The 22,695-nt window shown below is 39.0% G+C and overlaps 1 protein-coding gene across 3 annotated transcripts; it reads left to right on the forward strand.

Moving 5' to 3' along the window:
- The first annotated feature begins 2 nt into the window (after positions 1 to 2).
- SLC16A4 (solute carrier family 16 member 4) lies at positions 3 to 21,917 on the forward strand. 3 transcript variants are annotated; one of them, XM_061186201.1, is made up of 10 exons: positions 1,442 to 1,518; positions 2,171 to 2,313; positions 2,612 to 2,713; positions 5,778 to 5,910; positions 6,636 to 6,779; positions 6,958 to 7,119; positions 8,406 to 8,921; positions 10,849 to 11,060; positions 12,126 to 12,219; positions 21,220 to 21,917. In XM_061186201.1, exons 4-10 carry the CDS (start codon positions 5,793 to 5,795, stop codon positions 21,378 to 21,380), a joined length of 1,407 nt encoding a protein of 468 aa, XP_061042184.1. In that variant the 5' UTR covers positions 1,442 to 1,518; positions 2,171 to 2,313; positions 2,612 to 2,713; positions 5,778 to 5,792; the 3' UTR covers positions 21,381 to 21,917. The 3 variants fall into 3 exon arrangements, with proteins under 3 accessions (XP_061042183.1, XP_061042184.1, XP_061042185.1); XM_061186200.1 differs by lacking the exons at positions 2,171 to 2,313; positions 2,612 to 2,713 and adding an exon at positions 3 to 174 and having other exon boundaries at positions 1,400 to 1,518; XM_061186202.1 differs by lacking the exon at positions 2,612 to 2,713.
- The last annotated feature ends 778 nt before the right edge of the window (positions 21,918 to 22,695 follow it).

Below are 22,695 nucleotides of genomic sequence, written 5' to 3' on the forward strand. Positions count from 1 at the left end.
AGTGCCTAAATTGGCTCTAACCCTGGGCTCTCACAATGCTTGCTTGTTTTCACAGGGCAGAAGAATGAAACGCCTTAGAAAAAGAGCAACATTCTGGAAAATTATATAGTTTCTTTTTCTTCCCAGATTGCCTCAAGTCTGTGGAGGATTCCCTTGCTACACACCACATCAAAGGTAGGCTGAAAATGGGACTGTGTGTTGGGGTTGGTCCTCTATAATGTTTTGAACAACAGCATCTCTCCCTGCGCGGCCTGCTCACCAGACAGACGGCCATACCACACGCCGTGCCGGCAGATTCTCCTTCCCAGGAAGAAACAGCCTGCCTGCCTACCTGCCGGTGGCAAATAAAGAATGCCGCCCTCTCCCTCAGAATATCTACATTTTCTCTTTGCTTTTTCTCTCTCTATATATTTATTTTACTGAACCACTTGTGAGAAGGTAGCAGACTCAATGACACTTCACTCCTGAGCTTCTTGGCACACGCCTCCTAAGAACAAGCACACTCTTCGGCAGAACCACGAGGCCACCATCACCCCCAAGGGATCGAACCTGGTCTGCTATACAGTCCTCATTCCACTTTCCCCAACGCAGCTCCTAAAGTCCTTTCCAACTTTTTTCTGGCCTGCGATCCATTTGAGGAACAGTCATTGCATGTTGTTGTCATGTCTATTTAGCCCCTTAGAATATTTTCATTTTAGCAAGTGCTGTGAAAGGGAATTTCCAAACCTGAAGTTCCCCATCCCTTTTTTATTTCTCTAAAATCAAGAGCTTACCCAGAGGACCAGAGGGTGGTGCCCAGCTTGCCCTAGGATTTGGCTTGCAGACCTGGGGGGAGAATAGTGCAAGGAATGGCCACTCCACAATCAGTGAGGTCAGGCTTTGCGATCAACTCCTTTGCTATTCCTGCCTGAAGTGAACTGAGTGGTCATCTTTCAGAGGCCATTCAAACTGGTGGAAGAGAGATTTCTGTGGTGGCTTTGATGTCCCTCACATCACAGCCTTTTGTTATCTTTTTCTCATTTCTCCCATGGTTCTGCCTGGATCATGATTATGGAATAAACGAGGATAAGGGGACAGTCTAGTCAGGCAGACTTTATATGTAACTAAGGACATACTCCAAGAGAACTGTCAGCTCCCTGTGGACTTCCAGGGGAAGCCAGGCAGCAGACCTCCACAAAAATCCCCCAAATGGTACAAAGCCCTGCTTGTATTTTTGAGGTTGAGATCAGAGAGTCTATAAACTCCAGAGAGTCTGTAAACTTTAGAAATGAGGAGAAATCATCTATTTTTAGAGGTGGGCTGAAAAAAAATCACAGTACAAGTGGTTTTATACCGCAGAGGAAATAAAAGTTCAGATCAGTTTGTCAACTGAGTCAACTCTGTCTTGGATTCGTCACAGGGATCTTCCGCATTTAAAACAAACGAAGCATCATGCTGAAGAGGGAGGGGAAGGTCCGACCCTACATGAAAACCCTGGATGGAGGTTGGGGATGGATGGTTGTGTTTCATTTCTTCCTGGTAAGAATTTACTTTCCCCTTTGCTACTGCCTGAAAGAAGGCTCCCTGAGAAAGGCTCAGAGCAGACTAAGATCACTTATGAAATCCTTGACATTTGAATGGAAAGGGGGTTAGAGCAAGGCCAGGAACTGCCAATGAACCCAAGAGAAAGTTGAGAAAGTTGAAAATGTCCTCCTTGAGTGAAAGCAGAAGCATTCCATCCTGTCTCCTACCCCTCCTTAAACCTACAGAGTGCTCCAGCTACCATCAGCAGCTCTGCCCTGGCTGCATGGCAATTAGGATTTGGGGACAATCGTACATTTAACCATCCCAGAAGTAGCACTGGAAACTGCTAAAAAGTGCTTTTGCAGGGGTGGGTGGGGAGGGGCTTCCCCAGCTCAGCCCAGCATAGACGTAACCCTGCTGGAAGCAACTTCCTTCTCTCCTAGGGGGCAGGGACTTTTCTTCTGTTCTGCCTGCTGTCCACTTCCCAACTCATCCCCGCCAACCATAACTTATGCTAGAGTTAGGCCCAATGTATATTTCTGACATGTCTGGAAAGGGAGAGAATGATGTGGATTCTGAAACTGGAGCCTGATTTTTCTCCTTCATCCATAAGCAGCTGGACTCCGCACTCTGTTTTTTAATTAACTTCTTTCCTTCATCCTCCCAGAAGCTCTTGGGGTCGTTATGTGAGACAGTGGTGATGTGAATCAGCATGGTCATTCTGATGGGATTGGTGAATCCCATCACAGCCATATCCCAAACAACCCTGAGAATGGCACCAGCTCCCCAATTCCTCTTAAGTGTTCCCAAGTAAGTTAACTTTGAGATGTATTCACAAAGATACCCTTCCCTCCTGATCCTCCTCCCCAGCCCAGCCCTACAGTAAGAAGCTCCCAGGGAAGGGAGTGCAGGTCCTGGTGACTACTAACTACCCTGAGGCCCACAATGTAGAAATACCACACCTCCTCCCTTATGACAGAGAAGCGGAAAGGAGGGGAAGAAGTCCTCAGCCAGGATATACATAATACAAAACTCCTAACCACAGGACTATTTGTTAAACATTAGCTTCATTACCAAAGAATGTGGAATCTCTTTTTTTTCCTCCCAGAAGTGTTACTAAAAAGGAAACTAAGGACACCCTAAGTCTGAGAGCCTTCCTGTTGCTGGGCCACCTCCCCACATCACAGGCTTTGCAGAACTGGCATTGTTGGTGAGGATCTCTAATTCTCCCACCTTTCTCCCCAATAACCACCCTTCCTTTTCCTGTATTATCCTCTGAGGATAGGAAGTTATTTGACCAATTTAGTTGCTGGTAAGGAAAGTTGTCTAACAACCAGATTAATAAACAATGTCCCACTTTTTTGGGTGTGATGCTACTTATAAAAGCACACACACACAAAAAACATTTTGGGTCCTCAAAATGTTAACAGTTAACTCAGGCCAATCATCCACAGTGGTAATGTGGGTACTTAAGATGACGATGCTTTTGTGTCTGCATAAGTTAAAAGTCTACTTTTCTATAATAGATGAGCTCCTGAAAAGGTGAGTGAAAAACCCAATTACAACATGTTCTTCAGGAGCTCCCTACTTTTTTAAAAAAATGACTCATTCTAACTTACCATACTTTATAACTACGTATTTGCATGATTGTTTTCTGTATTCAGCCTGTGTCCCAGGACTGAATGTTCCATGAGCACAGGGGCCATGTCTGTTTGCTCACCACTGTAAGCCCTAGTAAATAGCCTGGAACACAGTAGGCACTCAATAAATACCTGTTGACAGATGGTAGGATGGATGATGGGGTAAGCCCATGTACAGTGTCTGATGTGGACCCTGGAACAGGACTGAAACCCATCAACCTTGGTCCAAAACATGAGATGAAATAGTATAATATAGATTTATCTAGTCTGCTTAGTTAACTAAGGGAATATCTGGACCTTGGGGAAAAGATTTTTAATAGCTCTGAGTCAAAACAGAAACAAAGTTGGAAGGTTACAAGTTAAGGGAGGGAGGCAGGGTGGCTACAAAGGCTGTGTCCTTGGCCTTCTTGATATACACAGTGGAAGGCACAGACCCAGTTATTAGAGACAAGTCATATCCACTTACAGCTGCTATGCCCAGACACCAAGGAAAGACCAGAGAGGAAAGGTGCTAAATTGGGGGGACCAGTAGCTAGCCAAACTCAGATGGCTAAGAACGTAGAGGCCAGCATCCTGTAGATGCCAGCACAGAACCCATGTCCACAGAAAAAGAGGAAGGGTAATTTTACAGAATGACGCCTCACTGTCACGTTCCCTGCTCATGAGAGGAGGCAATCACCGCCCTGTATTTTAAACTAAAAGAAACAAGTCTGGGTCATTTAAGGTTCATGTATATTCTCTAGCCTCGCTTCCTGATAGAGGTGCCTTTGAGGCATGTTATGATTACAAAGTGCGTGATAAAATGCTTTTTTCATTTTTGAATATATAGCCCTGGTGTCCATAGCACTGTTCACTCTAAATAAGGAAAGTCTTGTAGCTTCTATCAAATCAGAATGGGAAAAAATACATTAAGGGACTTCCTCCTCACCACCCCATCTTTTGCAACCTTGGAGCACCACCACTGATTCCTAGTCCCTTACTCCAGACAAGAAATAATACTAGTCTGAAGTAAGAGTCTAGCAGTGAGGATGGAGGGGAAGGCCTTGGTTATTTTATTCAATAGGTAGAGGCTGAGGCAAGAAGGTTCCTAAGTGGAGGCAGGTCTCTGATTTGGGTGAGTGGGTGGATGGTACCAATCAAGAGAAATGAAAAGGAAGAGTAGGCATGGGATAAGAGAAAGATGAGTTTAGTTTTGGATAAGTTAACCTGAGTTAGAAAGATATGGTAGACAGTAATATCAGTCTCCAGCTCTTGGGAAAGCAGAATGGTTACACAAGATAACAAAAACATAGTTAATAGTTTGAGTATTAAGTGCTAAGTATTACTTTACCAGAATTTTCTCAGTCTTCACAGTCCTATGAGCTAGGTGACATTTACTTTATCTCTACTTTATAAAAGAGGAAGCTTAACTTCCGTAGTTTGCCCAAGGTCACACCCCTAATAGGAAGCAGAGCCAGGATTCTGGCCGAGGTAGGCTGATTGCAGATGGAACACAGTATTCACAACTACACCATGAGTTCAAGGGTGGTAATTAAAACCATGAGATTGAATGGTTGTCTATGGGGCAGGTATAAAGTGAGATGAGTGCAGAACCACAGGGGGAAATATTTACCAGGTGAACAGAGAAAGAATCAGTGAAAAGGAACCCAGGATTTGTGGTCCTTCCACAATGCATAGCCAGCTTGAAAGCAGAGAAAGTGGCCTTGAAACACCAAGGCCACTGAAAAAAAGGAAAGGGGCCACTAGGAAGCCCCTAGAGACAAGAGTGAGTACATGTGGCTCCTGGGCTTTGACTGACTGCAGAGCCTGGCTAGGCCTCCCTTCTAGTTCCCCTCAGAACCTTGCTCCTCACTGCCCCTCTTCTAATCAGAATTCCAAGAAACAAATGCTGGTGCTCCACTGAAAGAAAACCTGACCTCAAAAGAGGAGCTCCCCCTAGTGGAAGGAAGGAGGGTGGTGCGGGCAAAAGGGTTAGATGGGACAGAAAAAAAGGGTGGGGCACATGACCCAACCGTAAGGTGACCATACATCCTCATTACCCTTGCTGTCCAGGCATCAATTAACAGCGCTACTTTTCACTCTCAAAGAGCTTCAACTGGGTGATAAATTATTATGGTTGCCGTATTTATATACCAGGTGAGGGAGGGTACTCAGCTCAAAAGCAGAGTTAAAGCAAAGCTAACCTAAGGACTGACAGAACAATTCTTTTGGACCAACACACATCTCTCACAAAGGTAACTGGAATTAGCTGTTTTTAACAGATGCTACTGTAACAGGATGGTATAGTGGTTGGTCTGGAGTCAGTCTATCTGGGTTCAAGTCTTAGCTCCAGCATCCCCATCTTGAGCAACTTTTAAGCTAAATCTCAATTTCCTGAATTTCTAATACAATATTGACACACCTATTCCATGCCTTTGTAATGAGAATTAAATGAGATGCTTTCATGTAAAGTGATTAGACACTCTAAGTGGACAACCCCCCCCCCCCAAAATATAAAATGTTACAAAGAGGAACTGGCAAACAAACGGGTAAAATACAGGTGACACAGAGAATCATAGCCTCCAGCAGTTCCAACCTCCCCTGTAATGGCTTACTCACCACCTGACTTGGACTCTTTGGTCTGCTTTGATTTAGGTAAATGTATTCGTGATGGCGATGACCAAGACTTTTGCAATTTTCTTTGTGGTTTTTCAAGAAGAGTTTGAAGGCACCTCAGAGCAAATTGGTTGGATTGGATCCATCATGTCATCACTTCGTTTTTCTGCAGGTATAAAGCCATCAATAAGCTTGCTGTCCAAGGAAAAGGACCACCAAAGGGCAATTCCAAGAAGACTCATCTATCAGTCATTCAAGACTGAAGCTTTGCTAAAACTCAGGTTCATTTATCAATATGTAAAGCTGAGAAAAGGACTTGCAGTGTTTAGCCTCCGCTTGACTTGGAAAAACTAGAAAAATTAGTGCTTAACCGAAGAAAGGTGAAGAATCCAACTATTTAATTCCATGATTCAATTTTCATGCCTTGTTTCTTTCAACAGTGTCTTAATATAGGTTCAGTGAGCCAGTCTCTCAACTGCAATGTCGACCATAAAGCTCTGACCATAAAGCTCTAAAAGATAGAACCAATTCCTCTTCCTTTAGTTCTAGTTGGAGCTAGAACATGGTGTAGATAAATAATTAAACTTTGTTCTAGTCATAGGTCACTAGAGGCAACCTTTTTTTGCAGAGGTTTCATAATGCATTTTCAGCAAGCTTCCTTTCCAAACCTGCTTATTTACAATCTTTTCTTTAAAACAAACAAAAAACAACAAAACTTCTTCCTAAAAGCAAAATAGTGTGGGGCTGGGAATACTAAGAAACTCAATACAGACAACTTTTTGAAGGATACACAAATGTAGAGTCCTCTTATTTCCCTTCAGTTGCCCATTTAAATTGCACACCAGAAGATAAGGGACGCCAAAGCACATTTAACTAGCATTTGTTTCTTTTCCCAAGGTCCCCTAGTTGCTGTTATTTGTGACATAATTGGAGAGAAAACTGCCTCCATTCTTGGGGCTTTCCTTGTTACTGGTGGATATCTGATCAGCAGCTGGGCTACAAGCATTCCCTTTCTTTGTGTGACTATGGGATTTTTACCTGGTGAGTCCATTGTAAAAGTTAAGACTTAAAAAAAAAAAATGGAACCAGGAACCTTCCCTTTTACTCTCCATGAGTTCAAAAGGCCTACTTATATTATCTCATGTCCAGGAGAATATCTTGTCCAGTACCAAGCCACTTAATGTGAAAGTGATTCCAAGCTATTATGTTTTTCTTTTAGGTTTGGGTTCTGCTTTCTTGTACCAAGTCGCTGCTGTGGTCACTACCAAATACTTCAAAAAACGATTAGCTCTTTCTACAGCTATTGCCCGTTCAGGGATGGGACTGACATTTCTGTTAGCGCCTTTTACAAAAGTCCTGATAGATCTATATGACTGGACAGGTGAGTCATTCTAAGTTTCTGAACCATCAACTCTGTAAGATTTAATGTTGAGCCCTCTCTCTGATGACTAGAGAGGAAGTGAGCATGATTCTAAAGTAAAGTATTCTTCCTTGGAGAATATATGGCAAAAGAGACCCTGAACTACTTGCAGGCTTTGCCCGCCACGCAGGCAACTCAGAGTTCACCATAGAGTTCAAGTCTGAAGGGATGGAGGGCAATCTACGTGGCTGGGGAAACACACCTTTGCAGGGAAAGCGGTACTCCTGGGGAAACAAGGATCCTCTACTCAAAGCATTCTCTTCAAATTTTCTCTTTAAGAAAAAAATCTGCATTTAAAAAAAAGTCTCCTCCATCAGATTCACTAAAATAGATGGAAAAAAATTGAGTGAAAAGAGGATTATGTTCCTTAATACTTAATCTTTTATACACTGTCAACTATAAATTTTCACAAATGAATAAAAACCATTCACTCCACAATTTTCATCATACCTGAGATAAAACATTTGGATTAAAATAACCTCAAAGTATTGGGGGAAAAAAATCTATGTATATGTACATATACATGAATATATAAGCCTATTCCTATCTACAGAGCAGTCTTGTTGAACTTTTCCTTTCCTGATTAAAAAAACCACCAGTAGTCTCATGGTGAACAAGACCAGCTGACAAATCCATAAGACAGGATAGCAGAACCTACAGCTAATTCTTCTCTAGAAGCAACACACCCAAGTCACAGCTTTGGTCAGGACATGCTGAAGTCAAGCAACTACTCAGGTTCAAAGGCAACACTGGCATGTCTTCTTTCGAGGAAATTTAAAACATCACGGGATGAAAGGCTATCTCCTCTTCTAAGGCAGTTTCCAAATGATTCCCGTTACCTAATTCTGTATTTTCTGTACCTAAATCTACACCCTCACTTCAGGATATTTAAAACACATTGTAATTTTCTAACATTTGAAATGACTTCCCCCCACCCCAAACCATTTTTTTCCTTTAGCACAAATAACTCTCCTTCCATGCCCCCTAGTGGCACAGCTTTCCCCTTTTCTATCTCCAAGGACTCCCTGTTTTCACAAGGATACATCAGTGTGTATGGCTAACAGTTAAGTCAATGGATTTAGATACTTTCAGCTAAATACAAGGACAAAGCAGGGTTTTCAGGAATTATTGCACTATGATTGAATATTTAGTGGTGGGGCCTCTTCTGAGCCTAAGCATACAGAGTATTGTGAAATGAGAGAGGTAATTTTTAGCTTAACTTCTCAATTTCTCTCTCTCCTGTTCAGGTGCCCTTATATTATTTGGAGCAATCACATTGCATTTGGTGCCTTCTAGTATGCTCTTGAGACCCATCCATATCAAAAGCGAGAGCAATTCCGATATTAAAGATAAAAGTAGCAGTTTGTCTGCAAGTGGTCCAGAGGCAGCGTGTGGGACAGAAACATCATGCTGCAATGAGATACAAGAGTCTGCCATCAGGGACAATACTATGCAGGATGGACAACCTGGTATAAGTTTAACAGTCTCACAAAATCAAAATGAAGAGTTCAACAATGAACCCAACAGGAACAGACTCTTCCGAAAAACTCATGAAGAAAGTCATGGGAAAAAGGCTATTTTGTGGAGCTGCAAACAAAAACTCTTTGATTTTTCTCTTCTTAAGAATCCTTTTTTCTACATATTTACGTGGTCTTTTCTCCTCAGTCAGTTGGCATATTTCATCCCTACCTTTCACCTGGTAGCCAGAGCCAAAACACTGGGGATTAATATCATGGATGCCTCCTACCTCGTTTCTGTAGCTGGTAAGAAAGTCTACTTCAACCTCACCCTCAAAAGGAGAAATGAACTTAATTTTACAAAAATTTATTAAATTTTATTTTTAAAAAGCTTAAGAAGAATAATTTTTTTAAAAAAGGAGTTGTGGGAAGGCCAGAAAAGCAAGTTTTTTGAGGCTGGTGGGAGCAGCAGGACTTTCCCTCCAACCTGTCACTGCGTCTTGCACACAGGCTCTTCCCTACCAGACAGCGGGCCCCAAAGCAAGTCTTATTTTCATATGTCAGTATCTAAGTATTTGTTGGATACCGAACTTTAGAAAGCTGGTGCTCAGTGACAACAGCCATTTTAGCAAGCAAAAACAATCCTAGGTAGGCTGCACAGTGCAGTGGTTGAAAGGATTGGTTCTGGAGCTAGACTTTCCAGGTTCAAGTTTTTGCAGTGTATGACAGTGTGACCTTGGGCAAGTTACTTGCCTTCTCTGTCTCTCAATTTCCTTGTCTGTAATATATGAATAATAGCATCTACTCTCAGAAGGTTATTAGGATTAAGCAAGTAATGCATGTAGAGTTCAGAATAGTACCTGAACTACTGTAAGCATTCAATAATGTTCTAGTAGTATTTGTAGCTAAGAATTTTTCCCCCTTTAACTCAAAGTAAGAGGATAAGATGAATAAGCATACTAAGGCTAGTCATTAATGGGTAGGCTGACATTTAAAATGAACTAGAATGAAAAAAACAATCATTTTAGTTGAGTACTTATAAAAATGTATGGAAACAGAATGCTTGATCTAGAAGATATGGATTCTTTCAACTGACAAAATAGGGAGTCTAAAAAAATGAAAATGAATGAAATGGAACTGGTTTGCTCTATCTGGAAATTCTCAGTAGCTCAACATTAACTTTTCTCTCGCTAATTTCTGGAAAAGACTATTTACCAAGCCCTTGCAAAACTGATTGCACCCCATTTCCAACTGCTTGGGTCAAATAAAACTTGTGTACACAAGAAACAGATACATAGCTAAACTGATTTTTTTTTCCACTGAAGTGGCTGGCAGTATCAATTTAGATCAGATTAGGGCTTTACAGCAGGACCAAAGAACATAATAAAGTTTCAATACGTATCCTAGGAAATAACTGTAAAAATAGATATAGAGATGGTAGTATGAATTTTTAATTCCTTTTTGTGGAGCAATTTATGTTTGAACCATAGGAAGAATTTTAAGTATAAAACAACTGCAGCTCATCATGCTCCTCTTGGTGAAAATCTCTTTCAGTATTTAACTGCTACATTAACATATACTAGGATAAAGGATAAGAATGTTCTGTTATCATAAAACTAAGTGAAAAATGTTATTCTTAAATTTTATTCAAGTTACACCATAGTTCCAGTGTTCAAGAGATGATCTCCCATTTCCAGACTTTCTACATATTTTCAAGTTAAGCATAATAGCCTTTGGAGGAGGACTTAATTACCAAAACCTCATATGCAATTATGAGTCTCAACATGTTTTTTTTCTTCACCGTAAGACTTTTTTATACTCCAGTCATCCACCATATGACTTCCCCAGGACACTAACCTGTGGGTTTCCTAATCTTCAAGAAATCTCACTTCCTCACCTCTTCAAGGGAGGCCTACTGAGCCCAGCGTTCTCTATAAGCTGGTATTCCCAGTTTGGTGGTATGAGTTTCCCAAACACAATCAGAAAAAACACCTGGTGAGTCCTCTACCCAACTAGGAAGGAGCCTTTTTGGTATTTTATTGATGTGTCTGGAATAGGTAAGTAAATGATAGAATCTATTGATAGACAATGGCAACCGTTTTTTTTCTCTTATGTCCCAGCCTCAGGATGAAGTCATATTACTTAGGAAAAGATGCCTTATACATTTACAGTTTTCAAAGGGGCTAGGAAAATGGAATTAGGATTTCATAAGACCTTTTCAATATTGTTCCAGGTATCATTGAGACAGTCAGTCAGATTATCTCCGGATGGGTTGCTGATCAAAACTGGATCAAGAAGTATCATTACCACAAGTCTTACCTCATCCTCTGCGGCATCACTAACCTGCTTGCTCCTTTTGCCACCACATTTCCACTACTTATGACCTATACCATCTTCTTTGCCATTTTCTCCGGTGGTTACCTGGCATTGATACTTCCTGTACTGGTGAGTAGACGCACTCATTAATGTTCTTGCATCATTTAGTAAAAGTGTTAACAATCACCTCCCCAGAAGAGAAAACATATTTTCTATTAATTTTATAATTAAAAACAAACATACTCAGAAACCTTGTAGCTATGTCTTAACCAGCTATTCATCTTACCTTGGGGGGGGGGCAGGGGGCAAGGGGTGAGAGGACTATCCACGTGGGACAGGAAAGAAGAGCAAAATAGGGATCAGAAGGATTCCATTTTGCTTATCAGTCTCCCAGGTTAGACTTCTGTTCACTTCTTTCCTTCAGCTCCAGAAATTTCTTTGGTTCTAAGACACATCTTGGAAGAGTTCCTTAAAAGAAAAAAGGGCTTCCTGACCAGCACTGGCTTCTCTCTTGTTGAGAGAAGTTCTGTATACTTTAATATGGACATTGTGTTTTTAACTCCTCTCCATCTTTACCCCAAATTGACATAAAGTCCTAGACCTGAATGGAACTGAGTTATACAAATACTTCTGGGTTTTTCTTGGAACCCCATGGGTTCTTAGAACTAGGCCCCCAGTGTGCTGCAACAGAATCCCCCGGAATCTTCTGGCCTGATATCAACATTAGCGTAAGTGCTGCAGGATCTTATATGAGGCTTAAGCAAAAATCAAACTTTCTAAAGCTGAAATCAACTCCTGTGATATCTGATTTCTTATAAACTGATGGTTGGTATTCAGCCATAGGTGGATTCAATAATACCACTGTCAGCTCCAACTGTAAACACCATTTCCTAACAAAGAGCAGTGAGGTTCAGAGGAAAAAAGAATCCCTGAACCAATTAAAAGATTTTAAAAAAGAAACAAAAACCAACGTACCTTACTAATAAAATGAAAACACTGTCTGCCTACTGAAATTACTATTCCCTATCTGCCTCAGCTCTTTCATAGTATCAGGGTAAAATGCCATCCAAATCACCTCAGAAGTCAACTGTTCACAATTTCAGATGACATACACAGTATTTGCCCCTCTGTAGGCAAAGGTCTCCACAGAATTTCACCCTCAATATGGCTAACATTGGATTCTAATCCCTGCAGGTTGATCTGTCTGGGAATTCTATGGTACACAGGTTCTTGGGGCTTGCCAGTTTCTTTGCTGGGATGGCTGTCCTTTCTGGACCACCTTTAGCAGGTAACAGCTTACCCACATTCTGAGTAAACTTCAACAGCAATGAAACAAAATGCTGATCCATGATTAATGGTAACATGTAACGACGTTATCAGGTTAAAAGAAACTGATGATTATCTCTGCTGTTCCTATACCAACTCTCACAACTCCATCACTAATCTAGGAGAATCTGAGGGTTAATTCAACAGATGTGCACTAGGCAGATTCTTACATTCTCTTGGGAGTCTTAGAGCAGGGATTGTGTGTATATCTACTTCTCTGGGGAGACAATCCAGAGTTTTATCAGATGCCCAAAGACCTATGATGGTTAAAAACAAAAACAAACAAAAGCTGTCTTGGACTAAAGGCCAGAATCTGGAGAGGATATGTGGGGCCACTGGTGAACATTAAATACAAGTAGAGTAAAACTTGGGGGAGTTCTGTTTTTAAGTCAACTTTAAGACTGAAGCATTGTTTTACATTCACTTTTTACCTATTGGGACATTTTGTGCTTGCTGAACATTTAATCTAAGACTATTAAAAGACTGCCTACTCATACAAATTTCCTTAGTAAACAGACTTAAGCTTTAGTATCTTACACTATAGGTTCTCAATATAGTTGAATTACAAATTACTACAGCATTTCCAATCATCCACAAAAAGGAATTCAGCCTAAAACTTACTTCTGCTTCCCTCAGTCCGGAAGTAAGACAGAAAAAGGGTCTGATCTTGTCCCACTATCATTTTTTTTAAACTAAGTTTTATAATGACGTTAGATTTGCACCTCTATAAACTTAAGACTTACAAAGGCAAATATCAAAAGTATAAAAACTTAATAAAAGAAATTATTACTGAAGGTAAAATAATGTACCACTATCTGAGTTTCAATTTAGGTATACCTATCTAAAGGAAAAAATTACACAAATACACGACTAAGTCCTTATTTGCATTTATGAACACACCTCTTCCCATGAGGTCTAACTCAGCCAATACTTCGTAACTGGAAAACAGGCTAGAATTTTATAGCCCAGAATTGTTATACAAGGAGTGGTAAAAGACCAAGCACGAGAGGCGGCTAGCAGAGCTACTCTATGGCTAGTATCCAGGTCAGTGAAATACCGGAAACAGAGTTCAAATACAGTTTGCTGATGAATTTTTTCAATTTTGACCCTTCTTCACTGGCTGTCCTAACGACGCCTTGGAACTTTTCAAGCCTATTAGGCCAAAAGTGTAGGGAAGTAACAAATACCAGGGCACAGAATATCTTATTCAAATGATGAAGGCAAATAACAAAACTACAACATGTTTAGAGATAAATGTTTTTGTATACATTTAAAAATGTTTAGAGAGTTCAATGTATGAGAAGACAAAGCAAGTTTTGTGAGGAGTATTACTTAAAAGGAAAAAGCTATAGATGTATGTGTGGGTCTTGAAACCAATTTGTTGGTCATGATCTTTAAAAAAATTTTTTTAATAAAAAAGGACCACGAGCAGATTAGAAATCAGAGTGCATCACTTTATTGTGAAACTTATTTCACACGCACACACACCTATGTAACAGAAAACATATGTGATGTAAAACACATTTCTTACTATTAGTGAGTCAAAAAGAAAAGTTACAAGCCTTTTATTACCCAATGTCCATGATACCCTAGCACTGTATGTGAGGATAAAGACAGAGCTCATGGTAGAATTTCTACCTGCTAACTCTGAAAATATTATTTAGGCAATCATAAATTTTTTAAGTTCTACAAAAGTCAAAGGAAGTGATAAGGCTATTGCTGAAAGCTTAAGCACAGGTTTTTAGTCTGGGAGTTGCTCAGAGTATCTTAAACAAGATTATGATAATAATATATAATTCAGTTAAGTTTCCTGCTCTGTACCATGGTCTCTCATTGACTACAATGTAGTGCTAGGCTTCTGGCTGAAGGGAGACTTCGGGAGAGCCCTTGCTCCTGTAGGTCCTTGCTCTGTGAAGTGACAAGAGGGTTTTATAAAGGCCATTAGATTTGTTCCTAACTTCTGACTCCAGCAGCAACTACTAAAGAACATCAGAAATACTGAGTTACAGATCCACTCATCCCTCAACTGGTACAGGCAAGTTACGTTACTGTCTTTAGCTTTAACTAAATCGAAACGCTTACTGGTTATAAAATATTAAATTCTAAACCAAACTTAGATCTTCCGAACTGTATGAGATCCTCATATTTTACTTACCTAGACTTGTTATTACCAAATTACAAAAGTTGAAATTCCTATAAAAGATTACAGGCATTTAAAATGAGGAATCTAGCAAACAGTAAAATGTTTCACAATAATCCTCAGTCAAAAGACTAGTTAAAAATGGTACATGAGTAATAATTTTCTCCTTCCTGTATGGAAATGAAAAAGAAAAACAAGTTAGTTCTATACAGCATATTTTAAAGATTCAAGGAAAGGGGAAAATAAAGCATAGGAAACCCAAGGAATCATATAACCGAGATTTTTTAAAGTTACTTTTTTCTTTAAAAAAACGTAAATAGAGCATATGGGCAAGAAAATTATTTATACATCTTTTGTAATGGTGATTATGATAAGAAATATAGTGGCAACAAAATTCTTCATCAGACCTTGGTTAAAACTGACAGGTATTGAAATAAATAATAGTTTAAAAATTATCCCCCCCGACTCCCCACAAGCGACCACCCTGCCCGCTCCACCCCACAGCCCTCCCTATTCTTGTCAATACTCAGCAACAAATTCAATTTTAGTTAATAATTTGGCCTGCTTCAGACTGCATCAGTTTCAGGGTTGTTCTAGGTTTCCTGACCTAGGTGGTCAGTAGACCCAAGGGTAGGCCAAATGTCACTGTTCATCCAAACCCAAATGCTGTTTTTTGCTGGTAGATGGCATCCAGAACTATACACTGACACCAAGATGGAAGCCTTGGAAGGTTGTGGAAAAATAAAAAGTATTAATATTTTTAAAGCTTAATATACATTTCTAATAGACCCCTGTTAACAAAAGTACACCTGCAGAAAGCAATCTAAATTAAAAAATAGTGCCTTGGGCAAAAAAAGCAAGTATATCATCATATTCTCCAATGTACAAGACAGATATAAGTTACTTATGTGAAATTCCTAGTCTTGTACCCGAGGTATTTGACGTATGAGCTCAAAATGCTAAGGGCTGTTCAGTTTCATTTAAAAATAAAACCACCAACAGCCCATATCAGTTGCCTATAAAACAAAACCACCGAATGTAGTTCCCCTCTCTTCCACATACAACTCCCTTTCCCAACTGATGAGTGCATATATTATGCTAATATTTATTTTAATATAAAAAATTTAAATCACAAATCTCTGAAAACTCCCTTAAAAATGCCATAAATAATTTTGTTTTTGTTTTCACCACCAAAAATTTATTTTCCATCCATACAGGTGATTTCCCTTATCCATTTAGCCCTCCCTCCTGCCCCTTCCTCTCTGATAACAACTACTCTAGTCTCTGTATCTACATGTTTGTTTGGTTTGGTTTGTTCATTTATTTTGTGTTTGTTTGGTTCACAAATAATTATTTGATTATAACTCAGTATTCATTCAATAATTATTAAGCAACTTATTAGCAGAGAACTCTACTAGCTGCCACATGGACACAGAGAAGACAAAATTATTTGTTCAATGTTCTTTCATACCTTATTGGATCATGGTATAGCATTCACTCTGTCAGCCACATACATTGCTTAACATTAGGACTTAGTCTAAAATGTCTAAAACTGAGAATTGTTAGAATTTGCATTCTTCTTCCACTTCATTAATTAAAAATTTGGTTGAGCCACTGTAACCCATGTCTCCATTTTCTTACCTTTAAATGAAGGCACCCTAAGCTTTGGTATAATAAAAATGACCTTAAAATATAGTAAAGCTTCACTCAATCAAGCAGATATTTCACAAAAATAATTTTTTTCAATAAATTCAAGGAAAGTTATTTCCAATGCCAAATAACTAAGTTGACTGTACTCCAGAATAAGCTAAAGGTAACTAGTTCCTAAAGAAGAAGTACATCTCTCTCTTGCTATTATTATTCAACCTCACAATTCATCAGAAACACCATGGAGCAAAACTGGTAATTTTGCAGTAACTCTTTTTCCAAGTTTTTTTCTTTTTTATAAATTTATTTATTTAGTTTTATTTATTTTTGACTGAGTGGGGTCTTCATTGCTGTGCACGGGCTTTCTCTAGTTGCAGCAAGCAGAGGCTACCCTTAGTTGCGGTGCGTGGGCTTCTCATTCTCTTGTTGCGGAGCATGGGCTCTGGGCACGCGGGCTTCAGTAGTTGTGGCGCGCGGACACAGTAGTTGTGGCTTGCGGGCTCTAGAGCGCAGGCTCAGTAGTTGTGGCACATGGGCTTAGTTGCTCTGCGGCATGTGGGATCTTCCCGGACCAGGGCTCGAACCCGTGTCCCCTGCATTGGCAGGCGGATTCTTAACCACTGCGCCACCAGGGAAGTCCTGCATTAACTGTTTATCTGCATTTTACAAGAAAAGACAATGGCTAAAATGGAAATTCATCCATCTAAGCTTGTCTCTGTCCCATTAACACAGACAAGTTCATCTCCTCATGAAATGACAGGTCATTTCCATCCTCATTTCAGATACAATGTTAAGCAAATATTCCACCCAGTCCTCACTCCACCTTTTATCAACCATGCCCTCTACAGTTTTATCAGTCATCTTGGCCTATCAGTTGAGATTTCTCTACGGCCTGAAATTTTATTTGGAAAACAAACACACAAGCAACTCAAACTTTTGGTCTGCTATAAATCCATTTTGGAGATTGGGGGTATGGGGGACAAGTGAGAAAGCAGAACAAAGTTCTCTGTCCTTTAAATCCTGAGGAATATATTATACCCTGAAGAGGCAAAAGGAAACAATGTAAATCATTTCTTTATCCAGAGGTTATTTTCCCCATAAGCAACAAACCCCACAGAATTTTACTTTGATACAGCATTCCTAGGATTAATGAATCCCTACAAAAGCATCAAAAATAAATTCCAAATAGCTCTCTATTGTGGTTTAAAAAGGAGAGGGGGGAGGTAGTCCTTTCCTTGCAAGGCCAAGGAATCAAGTTTCAAAATCCTAACACAGACCACAGTCCTCTTAATAAAACTTACAACACAGAGCCAATACGTATAGCACTACCAGTAAATCTTACGGCAAATTTCTATCATGAGGCCTTTAGAGAGTTCCTGTCTTAAAAGGCACTGAGGTTTATATTTGCTAAACCATGTTTCCCAAGATTTTTCCCTTCATGGCACATACAGCACACCCAAAGTAAAATGACAAGGCTGCTAACAGCCAGGCGGCAACTCCAGTGACCCCAAGAATGTGAGAAGATCATTGTCTCTGCACACCTTGGAAGTCTGCCACTATTCTACAGCCTAACAGCTAGAAGCTCTGGTTCAACACTGGCTAGCCACTTACAGAATCCTCAAAAACTAATCTGAACTACCATCAAGGAACTTTGGAATTAAGGGCCTTCTAGGGGTATTTCAAATCTTAACATGATGACCAATAATAAACTTACAGTAGTAATCCTATTGAAAAGGATTCATAACTCAGCTAAAAATCAACTTCTGAGATATCAGATATGAATACTTTTTAGACGAGATGTTAATCTCATTTTTAAACGTGTATGGCTTAACCCATAAAATGATATAGAGTATCATTTTTAAAATGTTGACATTTAAAAAAATGAATTTAGATTCTATATTAAACATCAAACTTAAAAGATTATTCCAATCCCTTTTTTGTTGACTGTAAGAAAACTGGTTTGCAAAGCTGTTTAAGGAAGCTGAGGCCTATCTTCTTAGTTGTTTTAAATTATCACAGGAAACATTATTAGATATTCCTACCCAGAACAAGGGTTATAGTTATAAAGAAGTAATTTGGACAACAACTTTATTGTATGTAAGAATCAACTGGGTGCCACCTAGGAAGAAGTATGCTTAGGAAGCCAATGAATTTGCACAATTAACATGCATCTTAAGTGAATCTGATGCAGGTAGTCTGGAGACACCGAGGAAATGCTTAGAGGGGACTTCAGCTTAGGAAGTCTGCACCAGTAGGCAGCGTACTCCTCAGAATGCTGGCTACATACAGTATTCCTTAGCATGGAGTGGAGGCTCAGATCCATTGCACGCTTTCCTGGACTGTGGCTGGTATTCTCTGCCACTCACAATGCTTTTGCTATGACCACAAAGAAACCCAGTCTTTTGAATGTCAACTTATGCATGTATTTCCATTTGAAAATGATTAGAATGCAGTGGTTTCTGAACTACCAACAATAACCCTGAAACTGTTTAGGGTTGAAAGTGCATTTGCATACATCTATTTCATGCTATTATAAAAAAAGTACAAAGACCTAATAAAATCAGATCAAATATACAGTCTTCTTTTTTTTTTGGCCGCACCGCGTGGCGTGTGGGATCTTAGCTCCCTGACCAGGGATCGAACCCGTGTTCCCTGCAGTGGAAGCGAGGAGTCCTAACCACAGGACTGCCAGCGAATTCCCTATACAGTCTTCTTTTACTTTCAATGGTGGGGAAAGGCTAATTATTCCAACCAAATAGAGATGTTTGGTTAGAGCAGCAAAGCTATGAATTTAACTTACCTAGTAGCCACTTAAATTTAAGCTTGATTATGAAGCTAATATTTTCATAGGACAATTAATTAATAATAGTACAGTATAGTCCTGCATCTTACATTTCACCTCATATTTGCTATTATAAATAACATCTTAAAACTAAATACTCAACTTCACATTATCGTACAGAATGGCAATTAGATCTTAGAGACAGAATTTTAAAATATACTAATCTCTCAATAATCAAGCATTAATGGGAGAAACAGATTTAAAACAAATTATTTCATTAAACTTTGCATTGGTTATTCCCTGGCAGTCCAGTGGTTAGGACTTGGCGCTCTCACTGCCAGGGGCCCAGGTACAATCCCTGGTTGGGGAACTAAGATTCTGCAAGCTGTGCGACACGACAAAAATAAATAAATATATAAATAAATAAATAAATAAAAACTTTGCATGGAAATACATGGAAACTGTTCTAAAGCATGCTAAGTAATTCCCTGCCCTGGTAAGAAAATACACTAAATATATCTTAATCTTTCACGTTTCAGAAACAACATTCTGACTTTAAATGTGTGTGAAATGAAAGGCTTATAAGCAGTTTTCTCTTAAACTGTTTTAGTCCCTCCAGGATTTATAAAACAACTCAGTTTCACTATTTTTAGCTTTACCCTCCTGACCTTTTAGCAGCACTATCTACCTCCCTGTCCAAGAATTTGTAGTCTTTTCCAAGAGTGTTACTTCAAATACCCCTGTCTTACAATTCACAGGTTATATATAAACTGGTAAGTTGCTATACTAAGGGACGAAGGCAAGAATGACAAAGGATAAGAGGGGGTGCTGCTGCTTTCCACAGTTCCTCCTTCACAGAAATTTCTAGAAAAACTGACAGATTGGTCAACCGTTTCTTAGATATCTAAAGGTCAATCAACATAATACAAAGACTTGTCCCAGTCGGTTTCACTATTTTGCTTAACTCAAAGAAACATTTAATTGAGGTCACTGATCAAACAAGTAAAAGCAACTTAAAGTTAGCTGAATTTAAATAAAACATTCCATTCATTCATTACATTAAGAAAAGGAAACAAAAAGCTAATGAAGCAAACAAACAAAAATTGAAAGTCTCTATCAGAGCCAAGTAAGAGAATAAAAAGGAGAGGAGATAAAGACATACACAATCAGACAAAAAAAAAAGGGTATACTCTACACATCCAGTGAGAAATCATGTTCCAAGATATAAGTGAAAATCAAAAGATACAACGTAAGCTCCATGGAGACAGATATTTTCATCCATTTTTGTCCATGGGTTTATCCCTAGTAACCAGAACTGTGCTGGCATAGAGTACCAAAATTTTTTGAATAAATGATCAGAATAACAACCTTGACTTAAGGTTTTTCAAGATTTTAAATATAAAAACTTATAAAAGGCATATTGTAAGTTTGCATCTACAAACATAATATGCATACAATAATCTAGAAAAGACTGTGACCGCCCCCAGAGGTCCTGAGCCCTTTTTAGGGAGCCTGAGGTCAAAACTATTTTCATAATAATATTGAGACATTATTTGCCTTTTTCACAGGGTTGACTTTTGCAATAATGTATAAACGTTGGTGCCTTGCACAAATATTCCTTGCCACCACAAACTCACATTTTTTTTTAAAAAAGCGTTTCACTTAAGAAGTTCTAGTATGTGCCATTAGCCAAATGATTTGAGGACCCTCCCAATTCTTGCTTTAAAAGAGCACTTTGATTTCAGGGGGAATTATCGTCATTGTTTAACCCACTTGGCCAAATAAGTCAGTTCCTTTTCATTTGTTCTCATAACCTCCTGAACTATCCATCCCCTCACAGCCTTTATCGCAGGTGTAATTTATGTGGTTAATACCAAATCCCCAGTAAACTATATGGTCTATGAGGGCAGGGACCATGTCTGTTTTGGCTCATTATCATATCCTCAACACCTAGCACGTTGCTGGGAACATAGTAAGAATTCAAATGTCTGTTCAGTGAAGGAAAAAAGATAATAATCAGTTCTCACTATTTTCTTTGGAAAATAGTAATTCACAATATTTTTCTTCGTAAGAATAGTGGTCTTCTAATAAAATTCATTGTTAAAATGAAATGGTACGTGTTCCTAATTTTCTCCAACTTCCATTACAAGACTGGAGATGGGCTCTGGGTTCACAATTACTTTTAACCCAAGGTTTAAACCCCTAACTCAGATGGAATTGATTTAACTTCATCAATAGAAAATAAGACAGGTAAGCAGCTTGACTAACTTTCTAATGGGTCACAATACAAACTAGTAAGTACAGGAGGCTCCTTCCTTCAAGGAACGGTTCATGGCTGAGAACTACTAATGGAAAGGTTTGCATCACTAACAGAAATCCTTCCTTCCTTATAGGCTGGTTATATGATTATACCCAGACATACACCGGCTCCTTCTACTTCTCGGGCATATGCTATCTCCTCTCTTCAGTTTCCCTTTTCTTTGTACCATTGGCTGAGAGATGGAAAAACAGTCTGACCAGAAAGAGAGAGGACTGCAATCAAGTGAGAGCTTAACAAAACAAAGGCTAAACTAAAAGTCACTGGAAACAAAGGCATGGAAGAAAAGTACCCGCATTTGTAAACTAAGAAGGTGAACCACATAATTTTTTAAGGTTCCTTTTTGCTTTAGCACTCTGAAGAATGTCTAACTGGTGATAAGAAAAGAGTAATAGCAACTTAAACTCTTTGTTAGTATTTAATCAAATAGGCTAAAATTTTAATCAGTTGAAGCAGTTACTTTAGATATTAAATGAAAATCAGAATGTACTCTAATAATAAATTAACCAAACTCTCAGTTGTGCCATGGTAATTCAGTCGCAAAAATATGTAAAGACAGAAAACGATTTTCCTTCATATAAAGCAGTATTAAACAGAGCCATTGAACTCTGGAATCTGAATGAACATTGAAACATTGTTTAGTGACTGGAAGAGTATACACCCCCCAAATAGTTTATCTTTGCTTCTTAACTAGAGATAATCTTTGTTTTCTTTTCATTATTTTGTTTCTTAAATTTTCTATAATAAACATGTATTGCTATGTAATAAAAAATAAATAAGAACTGCTAAAAAAAGAAAAAACCCCACAAACAACAAACCTTTATTGCAAGATCATTTGAATAGTATTCCTACTCATCCAAACAATGTTACTTTTTCACTATATCTAATTATCTGAAAGGTTCAAGCTAAATATCTAGACATATCTGTAGAACAAGTTTTATATGAAAGTTGAATAGGTGGCTCTTAACGGGAGATAAACCAAAAGATGTTTCTTAAATATGGAATAATTATGTTAACTAATTAATGTCACTTAGACTAAGCAACTACATGGGGATAGAGAGCTCTTCATTATCTGGGTGATTTTAAAAGGAAAAAAAGACCACCCTAGAGTTCTCTGCAATACCAACCTCCTCTAGAATCTCCTTCAGAATGGTCCTCAAGACTATTATTACTATTATTATTCCATCTTTCCATTCCTCTCTGCTTTGAAATATCTATTAATTCCCTATAGAGAAAAATCCTAAACTGAAAGCCTGGTTTTAGCTCCAAAATGCCACACCCTCTCACTCTCTACGTGTGCCTTTGTACAAGCTGTGCCACCAGTTACAATCCCAATGGCTTGCCATTCTCCACCAGGCACGGTCTCACTTATCCTTCACAGTCTGACGCACCAAAAGCCTCCGGAAAACCTCCCCCAGCATTGTCATTCTCTCCTCTGTAATCTCATCTAACTTTTAACAGAGCACTATATGAGCTGACATGTCAATCTTTTCCATCAGTCTGCAAGATCAACAAGATGGATGTATTTCCCAAGGGCCAGCACCAATTCTGG

The sequence above is a fragment of the Eubalaena glacialis genome, chromosome 3 (assembly GCF_028564815.1).
Source record: "Eubalaena glacialis isolate mEubGla1 chromosome 3, mEubGla1.1.hap2.+ XY, whole genome shotgun sequence".
Taxonomy (NCBI): domain Eukaryota; kingdom Metazoa; phylum Chordata; class Mammalia; order Artiodactyla; family Balaenidae; genus Eubalaena; species Eubalaena glacialis.

Coding starts and splice junctions, on each gene's coding strand:
- SLC16A4 (XM_061186200.1), top strand. CDS start 1,432: ATGCTGAAGAGGGAGGGGAAGGTCCGACCCTACATGAAAACCCTGGAT. Junction 6,780..6,957: donor GACTATGGGATTTTTACCTG/GTGAGTCCATTG, acceptor TTTTTCTTTTAG/GTTTGGGTTCTGCTTTCTTG. Junction 11,061..12,125: donor CATTGATACTTCCTGTACTG/GTGAGTAGACGC, acceptor TAATCCCTGCAG/GTTGATCTGTCTGGGAATTC.